This window comes from Castor canadensis, chromosome 16, assembly GCF_047511655.1.
Source record: "Castor canadensis chromosome 16, mCasCan1.hap1v2, whole genome shotgun sequence".
NCBI classification, from domain to species: domain Eukaryota; kingdom Metazoa; phylum Chordata; class Mammalia; order Rodentia; family Castoridae; genus Castor; species Castor canadensis.
The window spans coordinates 43,783,979-43,801,130 of record NC_133401.1 but is presented as its reverse complement, the minus strand read 5'-3'; the positions used below and the strand labels follow the sequence as shown (position 1 = coordinate 43,801,130).

General features: G+C 37.7%; 1 protein-coding gene across 2 annotated transcripts in view; it reads right to left on the bottom strand.

Annotated features, from left to right (window-relative positions):
* Positions 1-6,679: 6,679 nt before the first annotated feature.
* Positions 6,680-17,152, bottom strand: part of Smad5 (SMAD family member 5) — a 47,091-nt gene continuing 36,618 nt past the window's right edge. For both annotated transcript variants that reach the window (XM_020180909.2, XM_020180910.2), the window contains 3 exons: positions 15,572-15,793; positions 13,113-13,369; positions 6,680-11,699 (listed from right to left, as the gene is read on the bottom strand). In XM_020180909.2, the coding sequence (XP_020036498.2) occupies positions 11,556-11,699; positions 13,113-13,369; positions 15,572-15,793 (623 nt within the window). In that variant the 3' untranslated portion in view covers positions 6,680-11,555. The remainder of the gene's footprint in view (positions 11,700-13,112; positions 13,370-15,571; positions 15,794-17,152) is intronic.

Sequence of the window (17,152 nt, the reverse complement as noted above, 5' to 3'; positions counted from 1 at the left end):
TGTTAAACAGAAGGTACTAAAATGGACACAATGTGGAAAGCATCTCTCTGATGCTTCTACAGGACTGCAGGTGCCTTGGCCACCTAAGCCAAAGGCTTGGCTGCTCCAAATCAATAGATATTTTAGGAATAAACCCCCAGGGAATTGGACCTGAATAGAGCTGGAATCTAGAAAGCAAAGTTGGGTCAGCAAGAGTACTATTTGCCAACACTGTAACCCTGGAAACTTTATTCCTTTTTCTAGGGTGGGTTCTTTCTCATGTAGGATCCAGCTGCAGATCTGATATGGCCAAGCTCATGTCTGATTTCTGCTAATATGCGGAATGAGTAGACTACAATGTAGTGATTATACACTTAGATGTATGATGGACTGAATGAATGAATATGTATGTTCTCAAAAAAATTCATATGTGAAAGTCCTAACTCCCAGAATGGCTTTATTTTGAGTAAGGAATTAAGGTTACATAAAGCCATAAGGATCATGTCCTGATCCTATAGGGTTATGGGATATTTACGACCCCCGCCTACGCCCCAAAGAGCTAAAAAGTTTCCCTCCCTCTCCTTCACTCTCTTCTTTTCCATAGCCAAGGAAAGGATATGCAAAGACACAGTGAGATGTCAGCCATCTACAGACCAGGAAAATGGCCCTCACTAAAAACTGAATCAGCCAGAACCTTGACCTTGGACTTGTGCTTCCAGAACTGTGAGGAAATAACTTTCTGTTGTTTAATTCACCCAATGTATGGCATTTTTTAAATGGTAGCTCAAGATAAGACAGATGGCTAGCTGAAAAGTACAACTGCATACATACATCCTCCTATCAATCCCAAAATGCCTTGGAAATGTTTAGAAGGCTAAAATTGGCCACCTAAAATTGAAATAGAGACCATATCATGGGTGTTTGGGCTCCTCTGCATCAACCAGTCAGTGGGAACAGGTAAGAGGATTAACAAGAAAACACTTTTGGTCAGGGGTAAGGGAGTGGGAGGGTGGAGATTGGAATGAGAAGTTAGTTGAAGATACCATGAACCACAGTCTGAGTCCTAAGCCAAGTGACCTAAGCTCAGTTATCCACTTTACACACCTTGATCACATTTCTGAATTTCTGATAACCTGCTTCCTCATCTATAAGATGGAGATAATAGTACTTGCCTGTAGGGATTCCAACATTGAGTGAGATTTTATAGATAAAGTGTTTAGCTCATGTTTATTATGTAGGAAGTGCTCTGAGTATAAGCTGCCATCATTAACCAGGGTAACAGCTTCAGAAGTGCTCGCAACAGTACAAACAGCTACCACTTCCTTTTTCTGGTATGGGTTGTCACAAGATAAGAGTGGAGGAGGTTTGCTACTTCCCAGCAGGTATGCCTAGAGGTGGAGGGCTGCCACTCTGAATCTCATCCACTCTCATGGCTTCCACACCATGCTTGAGCCCACTCAATATTTCATTCTCACAGAAAACCTGAAATTCAATAAGCCTGAAACTTAAATCTTTCTAAAAACTAGACACTCGTGCAATACTGGCAAAGTTAAAAAAAAAAAAAAAAAGCATGGTCATCTGTCTTGGCCCCAAATTCTTCATTTTCATAGAGATGATGCAATCTATCATCTCTATAAAATCTCCTCCAGTTCCACAATCACCACTGTGCCTCCCCTTTACCTTTTGCTTACATTCTAGTGGCTTCTCCTTCCTCTCATGATTAAGAAAGAAATCCTAACCTTGCCTAAAAGGCCCAGAATTACCTGGCCTCACAGGCCTTCCATCCTCTGGTACTCTGGGCTCCAGTGAGTGGGCTTTTAATTCCTCTGTCTAAGCTGTTTTCTCTCTCCTTCTTCTAGCTAATGCATTGTTGTCCTTCAGATTGCAAATCTTCCACAAAAGGGGCTGGCCTGAGTCCTCAGATAAGATCAAATATATTCTCTAATACCCCAAATCTCCTTAATCATAGCTATTAAATTACTGCATAATTAGTAGCCTAATGTCTCTTTCCCAGTATGAGATGTGAGACATCTGTCTTGCTCACTGCTTTTTCTCAATGCCTTGCAGAGTTTCAAACACAAGACAGGCACTCATTTTTTGTTAAATAAAATATAGTGACAAAACAAAGCTAGAGGTTAGGGTAAATTTACCTATACATTATTTCAATGTCTCCTTTTGATTTTCCACCTTGAACTGGTATCTGATGAAATAGTAAGTTGAACTCTCCCTTACTGATTGGTCTACCAAGCTGCCAGTGTCCTGTGGGTAGTAATCCATAAAGTTGTTAACAACTAACATTTCCCATCCCCATCTATGTCACACTTCAGTTATTATTGTTATCTCCTGCAGAGACTAAAGAACATGCAATCTAAAAGTTTGTATCTTCGGCTATTTCTGCTGGAAACGCTCCATTTCCTGCAGGAAAACAACAGATCTTAGCAATATCATTTCTATGCCTTCTCAATTGTCTGGAATACATCACATACTGACTTCCTCAGCTTTTCCTGGACTTTAATCAAAGATTAGATTTTCAATGAGATGTTCCCTGGCTACTTCATCTAAATTTGCAATTCCCCTCCTCTTCCCACCCTGATATCTCTCTCCCTTTCCAGCTTTTTCTCCTTTTAACTTACCAGTAAGTACACTGTATTTTATTCACCATGTTTGGCATCTTCATCAACCAGAATGAACATGCATGAGAGCAATGTTTATCCTCAGCATGACATATAATAGCTCTCAAATATTAGCTGAATAAATGAGCAACCTGATACTGCTCAGGGCCAGGAAAAACTAGATATTCAGAAATACAGCAGCCAAGTTCATATTTTAGTCTCCCTCATTCTGTTTCTGCTTTTCTACCCTCCAAAACTGACAGAAAGAACTGTATCTCCAGCTCTACTGCCTACCATAAAGCTTGACTTGTAGTAAGCACTCAATAAAGGTTTGGTGAGAGGGACTGAATAAGCAAGTATTAATTAGGTTCCAATCTAGCTAGCTGCAACAAAGTATCCACCTCCACCCTCCACAGGTTCTTTCTCACCTGATCTCCCAGGGGTGGCACGGGGCTGATACTCTCCTCTATTCTCATCTCTTGGCTTCCATGACCACTTTGAAGTGGTTACTCTATTACTATACCATCTCTGTATTCTAGTCAGTAGGAAGGGGAAAGGAGCAAGGACACTGCTCTTTCAAGCACAATGCCCAGTTGCACATAGCATTTTTGCCTACAACCCACTGATCTGAATTACTCACACTGACCATGCCTAGCTAAAAGAATGGCTGGAAAATGTACCCAACTGAACGTGGGTGTTCTATAATTAGAGGGAGAACAGAGATCTGTAAACTTCTAGCAGTTTATTAAACAGATAATAAAAGGACCTTTTCATAAAAACCTCATCTCTGCAGTCTTAATATTTATGTATGATTAGTCTGTGCTTGCATTTATTATCTTCACATTCACTGACATCACTAACTTGCCCAAACAATTCCAAATTAATGAAAAGCACATTTCACAGAAGTTTATGTAGAGAAAAGGCAATCAATGAATGTTTACCATTAATCATGCTTCTGAACTAACATTGGCAAAACTAGAAACTGGGCAAAACCTGTCAAAGCCCTCCAGATGCCCCCTGCTTTTCTTCAACCTGAGTTTCTTCCCCTACATCACCCACACTCTTAAGCAAAATTAATTTTTTATTCTCAAGTGCAAAATGTGGGTCACGTATTTGTTCTGTCATATGCTGCCTCTCTCTCAAAGGCACTGTCCCTCACATACAGCAATTGGAGATGAGGACATTATGGGGACTAAACCTAGACACTAAAACAAAAGTACAAGGTCCTTCACTCTCACTTCTGTAAACTCTGAAATGTAGAGTACACTGTTTTTGGTATTTTCTGTTGTCTACCCCATCAATGAAACTGTGCCCTTTCTACTTTCTCTGGGAAAATATTAAATGTCAGTGGGTTAAAGCTCCAACTTGACTGTTAATTTTGTAGATTATCTAAGCAACAATCTCAGGGACCTGATTACTTTGGAGCAAAGGCCTAAAAGTTCAAAGGGAAAGAGTATGTTTGAGTGCTCATATTTCTTATCTGAATTTCCCCCGTTTTCCTCTGCTAACATATGGTAACAAGATCTAATAAAATGCTGAGGTAGAATCAACTCAACTATGAACTGTCTTGTAACATTATTTAAAAGGTGAATTCTAGTATTCAAAAAAAAAATCACACCCTGTTTCAGTATTCTCCCTCCTCAATCAAGTTCTGGGGTGCTGAGGTGCAGAGTGTCAGGAACTGATCCAATGAGACAATGGTCTGTCCTCACAGACCGAGGGTCCCACTGTCAACAAACAGGGTAAAGAAATACAGCGTATAGTACATGGGATGGCGAGAAATGCTATGCAGAATGAAAAGCTTTCTTGGATGTACAGAGAATACTCTGGCACCCAACCAATGTCTTTTGAGAATCCATTCCAAAAAAAACGGGAGCTAGAGCTCCACCCGTAATCACTTGCTGTTAGTAAAGGAAAGGACCACAGTAGACTGACTACCGGATCAGGTTAGAAGGGTACTTCCTGAATGTGTCGTAGTTAGCTATTGGTGGGGGGTAGGGGGAGAGGGTTATGCATTTCTACACTGTTAAAACTCTTGGCATTTAGCTAGGTGCCTATGGCTCACAACCATAATCCTAGCTCCTTGTGAGGCCAAGATCTGGAGGATTGCAGTTCCAGACAAGGTGTGTGTGTGGGGAACTTGAGGCCCCCATCTCAATGGAAAAATAGATGTGTGACAGTGTGTGCCTGTCATCATCCCAGCAACTATGGGAAGCGTAAAATTCTAGATAACGTTCCAGGCTGGCCTGGGAAAAAAGCGAGACCACATGAGAGTAAAAAGGGCTGAAGTGTGACTCAAGTGGTACAGCATCTGCCTACCAAGCAAAAATCCCTGAGTTCAAACCCCAGTGCCACCTAAATAAATTAAATAAAGCTCAGCATTTATCGCATTTATCTCATTTAAAAATATTTTAAAAAATTAGATGAGTGAGATTTATTGGATGGGGAAGGGATAATAAGAAATTAAGACAGTATAAGGAGCTTTTCAAAATCCACCTCCAAGTATTAATAACCTGCCTGAGGACATACCTCACTAGGAATTATACACCTCACCTAATGTAATATGGATAATAAAAGCTTGGTTGAGCATGCCACCAAAAGCTCTTTATTGTTTCTTTAGCTCCACTACCCTAACCTTTAAAATACAAAAAAAAATTTAGATTGAAAGGAGACAAGAGGTTTTTAATTTATTAAACACAGAATTATAAATTCAACAAAAATTACAGTAGTACTTAAAATGTTAAGTGGGGATAAGAGACTGCTTCCTTCTTTCAACCATATATACTACACAGAGCTCTATACAAGTACTTTCTGATAAACACTGGCCCAGCCTGACAGCCTTTTTATAAATGTTTATAAATATAAATTGCATTAAAACTGCCATCATAAAGAGTTATATTGAGGGGGTGCACCAACAATGTATACCTATGTAAGTAAATGTAAAAATGAGAAAAGAAAAAAAAACAAATAACATTGAATCTCTCCACCTCATGATCTGAACAGTTTGCACTACAGCAATTTGAAAGCTGATCATCTTAAATCTGAAGGGTGCTCACTGAAAGCTTTTGCCAGGAAACGTGTTTCTTTAAAAAAAAAAAAAAAAAGCCCCTAAAACAGCCAGAGAAGATGCTACAAAATACCTCACCAAATGCCTTTTAAATAAAACACAAGGAAAAGATTTACAGAAACTCATTCTTTTGAGCAAGTCTTTTCTCCAAAGAAAAGAGTAAGAACTTTTATGTTTATTCTTCTAAGTTAGAATATTTGAGTTTTTCTACTTTCTAGCCAGGTTGCATGCCACCCCTTCCTAATTAGCAGGAGTTTGCATCTGTTGCGTATGTAATGCAGAGGGTGCTGAAAGGATACACCACAGTGAGGAGGATAAAGATTGTCTATGACTTAATTTTTCAAAAAAGGAGGGGGGAAAGACAAAATAAAATATAGAAAAGCACAACTAATTCACAAAGTGGATAATTAAAGAGTTGATCTACCAAGGTCAAAACAGTATCAGAAATAATGACTCTGAATCAAAGTAATAACAAATGAGAAAGATAAGGATAATTTTAAAATATGAGTTTTGTCCCAGACACCGTACTTTATTTGTATTGCTTCTTGTAAGTTTCTTTTGACGTAGACTTTTGCTTTAGAGATGAGGAAACTGAGGCACAGAGTGGTTAAGCAACCTCTCTGTGAGCACCATCCTCAAACACAGACAGGCAGACTCTGAAGCCTAGAGCTGGCTCTGCTAAGAGCATCTGCCTGTTCTGCCTCCCAATCACCAAGTGAAGCCCCCTCACTGACAGCGTGATCCAGAGAAGAAAGTCACTGGTTAAACTCAAAATCTCAGTCTATGCCCAAATCCGTTTTCAAAACAAAACACATCAACTCCCTCACAAACATAATGAAAAAAAAAATTTGATTATTCTGAGCAAACCCCATGCTCAAAGGCAGGGTGAGGCATATTCAAATTTTTTATCACTAACGCACAGATATTTCAGCAGATAACATCAACTGAGAATCTCATGCTCTTACAACTCCACTCAATGAAACATAAATCAGAATAAAGTACCAAAAAAAGACACATTAAGCAGATTTTGAGGTTTATTAAAATAAAGTATTAGCAAACAATATGCAAAACAAATTTCTTAAGAGTTATGGCTTTGATAAGCACAAGACGGCAAAACCTAATACATCTTTACAAGTATCAAAAAGATAACAGAATTGAGCATGTTGCTAGAATTTCATTTGCTACAACATAAACAGAAGCAGAATGAGTACAAGCAAGAAGCAGACGTACAGTGCAGCTATTGGTCTGGTCTTTATCATCTGTGATATGAAATATCTTTTCAAGAGAATGTGCCAGGAACTTACAAGCATTTAGTATCCATGATTACAATCCTATCCAAATTAAAAGTAAGTAAATTTCAAACTGCAATTTTAACCAGGCAGGTTAAAAAGTATCATTTGCCTAAACTATTATCCTCAGAGCCCCTACTGCTAAATTACTTCATGAGTAAATCAAAGCAGCATCATTCCCAATGGTTTGTTTATTTATTTATTTGTTTGTTTGTTTGTTTGGTGGTAGTGGGGTTTGAACTCAGGTCCTCATGCTTGCTAGGCAGCTGCTCTACCATTTGAGCCACTTCACCAGCCCTCCAATGGTTTTAGATAGGAAAATATGACTCTAAAATTAAGAACTGAGTTATTTAGACAAGAACTACACAAACCCATTCCTCTTTGCTATGATGATCAAAGAATCCTGCTCTAGAATTGCATCTTTTCAAAAGATAACTTATTTTATAGCAATTGCTACCAATAAACATAGCACGTGTTATTACTTTAAAAAAACAAAATCAATGTATGAAATCCCTTTCACTGGTTTTGGCATACCATTCAATTTTAGAGTGCCACTTCAATTATTATACACATTTGTTTCTTCTTCTTTTTTTTTTTTTGTGGATCTGGGGATTAAATCCAGGGCTTCGAGCATGCTAGGCAAGTACTCTACACTGAGCTACAGAGCCAGCCAGGGAGGGAAGTATCTTTTAAAAGTAATCCAATAAAAACAAAGGCTTGAAAAACACTGTTACCTCCTATAACCAGGATACTCTGCACTGCAGTCCGATGAATTCCAAAGACCTGTCCAAGTTTCTACTCAACAGGTAGAATTCTTAGTTTATGCGGAACAAATGCCTTTAATTTTCACTTTCCATACATGTATCTTTTGTGATAAGGAAAGCTTCCAAGAATCTCACCTTTCTCAGTGAAGAAAATACTGCTGCTCTGGGGGAAACACACATCAAACTAGAGATTACACTCCAAAAAGCTAACTGAGACCATCTATAAACTACCACTTTGGAAAACTCCCTCCCATAAAAGTCACCAAACCTTTCTAAGACTAGCAGGCTATCCACTACCTGCTTACTTATAAGATAAGTAAGATAAGCTACTTACTTATCTAACCGGTAGATACAGTGAGGACACACATTTATGTTCAGACCCCAGAAATCAGAAGAGGATGTAACCAATAATACAAAGACAGGCTCTGAGCTCCTCAAAGTCAATACAACAGGTTCAAAATGCAAGTCATCACAGGAAGTCAAATTCAATAATTATCAAAAGATTCTTCTGCCTTCAGGAAGCAAAAATTATTACAATATTTTAAGTGGGAAAGGTACTATCAAGCAAATGACTAGAAGGAGGATAAAGAAGTGAGTCATATACTAGACACTCTTTATAAGAACAGCACTTTTAGACATGACCAAACTTTTTGTTTTCTCTACTATTAGTAGGATTTCATTTTTTTTATCTTTCTCCTCCAAGAAAACACTATTATAGGGGAAGGAACTGTTGCCCACAGGTAAGGTTTTAATAAGGTGAGCTCTAGTACCTATCTTGACAAGAGACTTCAGATTTGAGTACTTGCCAATCATTTTACATCTCAAAAGGATGTCTTACTCTCAAACACTGTGAAAAGTATAATACAGTACACCTTCTATCGGTAATTATTAGATGTGGCTGCTGAACAATCTGTCTAGTAATCTTATTCTGGGTTTCACCTCAGCAACCCTGTCACTTCTACTATCACAGTTTTCTTACTTAGCAACCACGAAACATTAAAAGAAAAAAAAGATTTCTATTCTGATGTATATATTTTACACTTCTGATTGGTATTTTCCTTAAATATTCTATAAAGGAAAGTGTCAGTAGACCAATAATATGCCTCCTAGTTTATAGTCCATAGTTTTACAACCAGGCAATATCAACCAGACTCTATTATGTAGAGAGGTTAATCAAATGCACTTCTTCTGTCCTTTTTTTTTTTTTTTTTCTAATCAGTGTCTTCTTGTTGCTTTAATTCATTGCTGGGAATTTTTATTTTGCTTTTCACATTGACCAAACTGGCTGCAATCACACTGTCTCAGATTCTCCTTTTAGCTGGCATATACTGATACATTTTACAGCGTGTAAAATGTAGTGGTGGTGTAGAGGGTTCCATAAATCTGACTACAGAGTACTCCACAGATGAAATAAAAATCATGCTCTTATGAAATGGTTATTTTAGAGGCACTTCTTTTTATTGGTCAGAAATTTACTTTTTTTCATTTTAATCTTACTAGCAATTTTTATTTCCTATCCATAGCTAGATGTGAACCCTTAGGGACTCCAAGAGCAGCTGGACTGAATAAAGTTTTCACTTAAAGGCCACAAATGTGAAGCTGACAACTTTTAGGAAAAAAAAAAACAGGCTCATCCTTCTCAGTGAAACTCCTAACAATTAGTAGTTTCAATACTGTCACTCATGAGACAAAACTCCTTAGAGAAAACACAGAAAAGACCAATCACAATCACATAAAATCCTGCTAACTCTAAAGGCTAACAAGATGACTGCAAGTAAAACAGTTTTTAACATACTGTCGAAAGTATCAATGAAACAATACTTGTCACAAGTTTACTAGAGCCCAATAACGTGGATCATATCTGTCATTCAATGTGAGTCATTTTATTTCCTACATATTTGTTCCAAAGATTGTGCCGTAAGCCTGCTAAGTAAAAGAATGATAAAAATACATAGGAAATAATTTTGTCTTGTGTGGCTGGTACAACTCTGGAGGGCTAAGAATACATGCTATGTAATACTGATGCTTAAGGCTCAGGTGTCAAAGTATTCTTTCTACCCAGCAAAGGACTGTGAGCTGAAACACAAATGGCACTTCATGAGGGCACTAAAACCACCCAATGGCTGCACTGTGAAAAAGCAATAAATAATGACACAGAAAACAAAAGGAGACACATAATTCTATCCTTAAAAAATGCTTTTTTTCTTTCCCCTCATAAAAGCCAGAAGGGCAAAATAGAAAGTCAAATCAAAATAATTAACAGAAGAACGACAAGGCTCCATATACTTTCAAAGGCACCAGAAAATGAAGTTTCTCGTTCTGATAGGTAAAATAGGTCATTTTTCTTTTCAAAGTCACTTCTTCATCCTTATGCCATAACTAAGTGTCCATCTGACTGCTCTCCAGAAAAAGTGGTTAAGAGTCCTATACTCAAAGCCAAAGGCACAACTGATAAAATGGATATTTTAGACTTTTCATGTCTTTTCCCCTAAGAAGATAAACACAATCCATATAGATACTAAAAACACAGACAGAGAGCACTGATGACAGTGAGAGAAAAATGTGCACTCTTTGATACATGAATACTTTAAAATCAGCTATCCCAATACCCACTGATGATTTATTTACCATCAGACCGGTAACCTCACCCTTGGGGCCAAACTGAAGAGCCTCCCATGGCTACAGTGCGTAGGTCCTTGCATGAGGAGAGTGATGTAAGTAAGATCAATGGCAATAAGTACCTGATTTTCCAAGTTATACACCCATAAGGCTGTAGGGAATTAAAAAGGCACCTTAGTTGGAGTTATAGAATAATAGTTTTATAACCTATGTTGAAAAATTAAAAACTAGAAAAAGCATAACTTCCTACAACTGTAATCTATAAATTGCAGTGTTTGTTAATACAAAAGGGGTACCAAGGAGATAAGGGTAAGCATCAAAGTAAGTACAAGTCACTTGAGTGTGTTTGACCAAAGTTACACTAAAAACTGTCACCCATAAAAGTGCAAAATAAAAGATTAATGCATGACACAATTAGAGCTCTCGCAACATTGGCCAAACGTAGCAAACAGCTGAAGCAGGCTGCACATGCTCTTTCACTAGCTATGAAGCAGCACTTATGACAGAGTGTGAATAAATGACATATACTAGAGATCAATTACTTGCAGTATTTTTTTTTAAAAAGGAAATGTTTTACAAAAGATATATAGCATGAAATCACATTACACTGACAAACATTTAGCTATATTAAATGTAAATTTTATGATGCCACCTAGAAAACTATCACTTTGTTTTTACTGAACACTACTTGTTAGGGCAGTGCATAGTGTTCCTTCAAATAAAAGACTTTTTATAGTTTCTTTTAAGCCCCCACCATATGCTTCTGCAAAACAATGCACTATGCTTTTTTAAAGTTGGTGGGACAAAGACATCGTTAGAAGCATAGCTTCTGGAGGATCAAGAGGAAGGAAGACTCACTGGTCACTAGATACACTCTCTTACACTATCGTTTTTCATCATCACCTTTAAAAAACTTAACAAATGAAAACATTGTTGGGACAGTAAGTAAAAGCATATTCCAGTTTAAGATCGAGGCCGAACTTCTGAGCAGGGGCACAGTACTCACACCACGTCTTTCACAATACTTTTGAGAGTTAATCACATGCACACGAATACAAACAAATGTAGATTCGCCACAAAGTACAAACGCGTTGGTCACGATTTTGTAGAAAAAAGTAAGCTGTAAGATCTGTTTTTCCATGTCAGCTCACAGTATCTGTACTGGAAGTTTCTCTAAAATTAAAACAAGTTCACTAATAATGTAACTGAGAAGAGTACTTCTGCACTATGAAACAGAAGAGATGGGGTTCAGAGGAGAGCCCATCTGAGTAAGGACTTTATCCAGCCACTGAAGAGGCCCGTGAAGATGGATCTCAATCCAACAAGGAGTACTGGTAACATCCTGCCGGTGATATTCTGCTCCCCAGCCCTATGAAGACAAACAGACACCACACATTGTCAACCAGTCTAAACCAACTTTCACAACGAAAAGAGAGTTTAACAGTGAAAATATGTAGAATGTACATAAGTAGAATAATATCACAATCTTATTCTTAGCATTTACCATGGAATTAAAAGCAAAACAGTATCTGTGTTACTCAAAGACATGAATTTTTTAATAACATATACTTTCCCTAATAGAAACCCATGGATCTAGAGCTGATTTTTTTTAATTTTAAGAAGGACATACAATACAATATTTCACAATTAAAGACATTAGTATTTATTTTATGAGATATAGTCTCACTAGGATAAATAAAACTCACAAATAGCCTCAGGCAACTTCATGTCAGATTTTGTTACTAAACAATTTTTGGTTTTTCAGGTTTTGTTTTTTTAAATTTTTTTTTTACTAACAGATAAGCCACTGTAGACAATGATGAATGAATGCATGTATAATTTAATGTTGTAACCACATAGCCAATATTCTTAAAGGCGGGAGATTAATAAAATGAAATGAGCTAAAACTCCAGATAAAAATTGAAAGAAACTTTTTACTTCCATTTTCCAGGATTTATGAATTTCTCTGCCTTACTGCTTACAGTAGTCCTGGCCCACGAAAACTAGGGGAGCAAAGAAGGGGAAGTAGTGGACAAGATGGTGGAGTAGAGAGTGAAATATGAAAAGTCACATTTCTATAGAGGGAAGGGGAACTACCTTCAGGGCAAATGATAAACAGATACATATTAACAGACCTACTGGAAATTAGCAAGAAAACATTGGATCAGGACAGTGCCATAAAAAAAAACCCATTACAGCATGTGATATTTACTCTTCTTGGGTTAAATGCTTTAGGACCATGTGATCGTAGCACAGGCTGCTTAAATATTTATTACTAAAATTCTTTACAAATTTTACTCATGAACCATAATCTTTGGAATTTTCAATCTAATCAGGCCAGTAGAGTAAATGATAAACTTGACCTTTGAAAATTCTTAACAACAGACCTTAGATACAAGTTTAATAGTTTTAATATTCTAAGTAATTCTGTTGACCCATGCTAATGGAATCTAGTAACAATCAAAACTGTTGAAACTAAGTGACTCACAAAGCAATTTTAATATAAAAAGTGCTGTCCAGTAATTTAGTACTCTAGCTGAAATTTTGTGTAAACTCAACCCCTATTCATACCAAAATCATTATCAATCATACATCTTATAATATCTGGATTACAAACTGAAACAGACCCATCAGATTGTGATTAAAACGGTGACTGTTAGAACTTCACATGAAAATCTATTAAATCGGGTCAAAAGTAATGACCATCTTGCATAGCAATTTTTTATTGTAACCTACAGACACACATATTGACAGTGAGTAAAATTAGACCACAACCACTCACCTTGACAAAACTCATTCGAATGGTGCACATTTTGGTGAGCTCATATACTGCCTCAAACCCATGGTTGACAGACTGAGCCAGAAGCTGAGCAAACTCCTGATTGTTAAAAATTTTCAGGCTGCAGCTGCTAGGAATCTTACAGACGGTGGTGGGATGAAAGCCGTGATGGAAGTTGCAGTTCCTGCTCTGTACAAATATGCTGCTGTCACTGAGACACTCAGCATACACCTCCCCACCAACGTAGTATAGATGAACACCTTGAAAAGACAGGCAGCACAAGAGTCAGCTTACCTAGGCATTACAATAAAGCCAAACAGATAGGTGCAACCAAAATCCCAGGAACCCCTAACTCCAACAGTCTTCAGATGGAAGCCACCACTAGATGGCCTTCTGCAGCTAAATAATCAAGAGGTTAACGTCTGCCTAAATCTAAACCAGTTCTGGAACAACCGAGTCAAGCCTCTAGTCAGCAGCTTACATGGGTTTATCCACTCTTAGGTTTATGTATTTGCTAACAATCGTTTACTATCTCTATGAGACAAAGAAATGCTTGGTCTATCAACTATCATAGTCATTTGGCAGAGTTCTGCAGATGTTTTGCTACAAAGAGAACAGCAGCATTTAAAGACAAAAAGAAAACTGAAAGGTGCATGCAATTTCAGCCACAGAAAGAACTTTTACTTGCCTTTTAAAAAGAGTCTTTATACTTACAATAAAAATAAGCATACATATAGCATAGTGGCTCAAGTCTATAATCCTAGCTACTTGGGAAGTGGAAATAAGGAGGCTTCAGGTTCGAGGGCATTCAGGCAAAAAAAAAGTTCACAGAACTCCATATAGACCAATAAATGCTGTGCATGGTGGCACATGCCTGTCATCCCAGCTACGCAGGAAGCTTAAATAGGAGAATCTCTGTCCAGGCCAGCTGAGGTGTAAACATGACACCCTATTCAAAGATACCTAATCATAATGGTATTTTTCACATATTATTACATGTTTATTTTATTTATTTATTTTGGCAGTACTGGGATTTGAACTCAGGGCCTTGTGTTTGAAAGATGCTGTACGACTTGAGCCAGTCCAGGTATCCCTACCCCCTTTCTTTTTTGCTTTATTATTTTGGACAGGGTTTAGTGTTTTTGCAAGGAGTCAGCCTTGGATGACAACTCTCCCACCTATGCCTGTCAGTACCAAGCCTGGCCTATTGGTTGAGATGGGGGAGTCACTAACTTTTGCTCAGGCTAGCCATGAACAAAGACCCTCCCAATCTTCACCTACTGAGTAGCGGGAATTATAGGCCTGAGTTACCCCACCTGGTCAAACAGTCCTTCTTAGTAGCATCCCTGTACATATGCACCTCTGCATGCAAGTAAGTTAAAGAATTTTATCAGGCTGACATTAAAAACTATTTTGTTTCTGAGTACATAAAAATGACACAGAATCAAAGGATGCTAGACTCTTAGTACTATAAAAAAAGAGAAAACTGATGCTAGAATTTCAAATTTTACCAAATAAAGTCCCCTTATATATATATTATTTTTACTGTTGTGGGGGAAGGGTGGGAAAATCAATGTACAAAAGTGAGGTATTTCACCAGGAAAAAAACATGGTGAATTGGCAAACTGAAGTCAAAAGAGAACAGAAACTTCATTTTCAACTTTTTTGTTTAAGACAGGATCTTGGTATAAAGCCCAGGCTGGCCTTAAATTCACAATCCTCTTGTCTCAACCACTTGTGTGCTGGGATTACAGGTGTATGCCACCACATCCAGCTTCAAATCACTTTTGTCCATACTATTTTTCTGCATCTCTTCTATAAGAAACCCTATCACAATTATATTTATTTGCCTTTGTTCATATTTTGCGTTAAGACTTTGTCAAGTCAAGCAAAAAGCAAGGAGTAAACCCCCAAACTTTTAAAAAAACATATACTACATTCTACCTGAGACAAGTTTCCTTCTGATGCCAAGACTATGGCTTTCACCACAGTATGAAAAGTGCCTTGTTTGTGGACAGCACTAAAACACTTGTCATTCACATTGGACTTTCCACCTTTAACTAGTCATTTCAATTGAGAACACTCTACAAATGCCATAACTATAAAATTCTAATCCTTCACCAGCACTCACATGTTCTATAAATATTTGATGTGTTTTATGAGCTACTGATACTGTTGTGAACAAGGCAAATTAGCATGCAGCTTATACTGCAGTCAGCACAACACTGACAAACAAAGTAACATTTTCAGATTTTTAGTACTAGAAAGAAAAACTAAGCAGGATGAAGATGAAGAGAACAATGTCTGTATCTGAGTAATACATTTTTCAATAACTGCAGCCTAAGGTACAGGCCATGCCTTAAGATTCTTTGTATGTTTCTAGCACCTTCTACAATATGTGGTATATGGCCCATACAACAAATGACTGAATTCAATTGAACACAGAGAAATGACAAGATTACCTTTACCAATGTGCCGCCTAGTGTTTTCAATTGTGGAATTACGATTAACATTTGACAACAATCCCAAGCAGAATCTACTTTTGTTATTTGAAGGGTCTGTGAATCCATCTACTAACACACTAGTAGAAGATGCGTGAAAAGCTTCCCCAACACGGTTATTTAATTCATAGTAGACGATTGAACACCAATGCTTGGGCTCCTCATAGGCAACAGGCTGAACATCTGTGAACAAAACAGAAAAAAGTTTACAAATGATTACCAGAAACTGCAGATTTGTTATGTATTTACCCTGTAGCCCAACCAAAGCACTACATGAAAAAAGAAAATAGATATTTCACTTAAGTCCCTGCCTAGCTTTGCGTCTATGTCCAAAAAACACTAGAAACAGGCTTAAATATGACAATTTAAATAATTATAAAAATATAAGGCAACTATACTAGCCTGCTCAGGCTACTACTGAAAAACACCATAAACTGAGTGGTTTAAATGGTTTAAAAATTATTTCTCATGGTTCTAGAGGCTGAATCTCCAACAAGGTGTCAGCAGTCTAGCAAGGGCTCACTTTCTGGTCTGTAGATAGACAGCTGCTCTCTTACTATGTACTCATTTGCCCTTTCCTCAGTGCATGCCCATTAATACCCAGCTAATTACATCAAGAGGACCCCATTCTCATGAACTTGTCTAACTTGATTACCTCCCATAAAAAGACCCCATCTCCAAATACCATCACTTTGGTGTTTAGGGTTTCAACCCCATTAGGGTTTAGGGGGAGACACAAGTCCTTGAGTATTTCACAGATGGCCTCCCAATATTCATGTCCTTCTCATATGCAAACATACAGATATCCCATCCTCAAAGTCTTCCTGGCAAAAACTGTAAGATGTAAAGTCTAGCCTATCTAAATCAGAAATAGGTGACCTGGAGACAAAACCCCAAGGCAAAATTCCTCTTCAGCTATAACATGTACAACTACCTAAGTTATACATTCTAGGGAGCTGCAACCTCAAGGCCCCAGGCATCCCTACCCCCATGGCTTCATCCAGCTTGCTGAAACTGGGACATTGATCCTAATGATGTATGAATTACCTTCAGGGCCATTCTTCTCTTTTGAGTTTGTAGCCAAATAGCTTAACTGTCCTGTCTCACAGAATCTAAGAAATCTGAGAATCTTAATTCTGACCATCTCTGTCCCCTCAGGTCAAACTAGCTGTGTTCTGCTGGAGTGACTGATCAGGTCCATGGTTCATGCTCATTTTTTGCAATATGGATGAGAATTCTCCAAATCCATAAGTTCTGATTACTTTTTTGATTATTAATTAATTCTTTCTTCAAATCATTTCTCTTATTTTACTAGGTGCAGTCGGGAGGAACCAGGCTACTCCTTCAGCACGTTAAGGATCTGCTCAGTGAAATATCCAATTCCAAAGTCTGAGAGTCCTATTTTCCTTAAAACACTAGATTGTGAACACAACTCAGCCAAGTTCTTTGTCATTGGATAACAAGGATAGCGTTTTGTCTTCCAACAACATGTTCCCAATTTGGGTTTGAAACCTCAACAACAACAAAAAAATCAAACTTAGC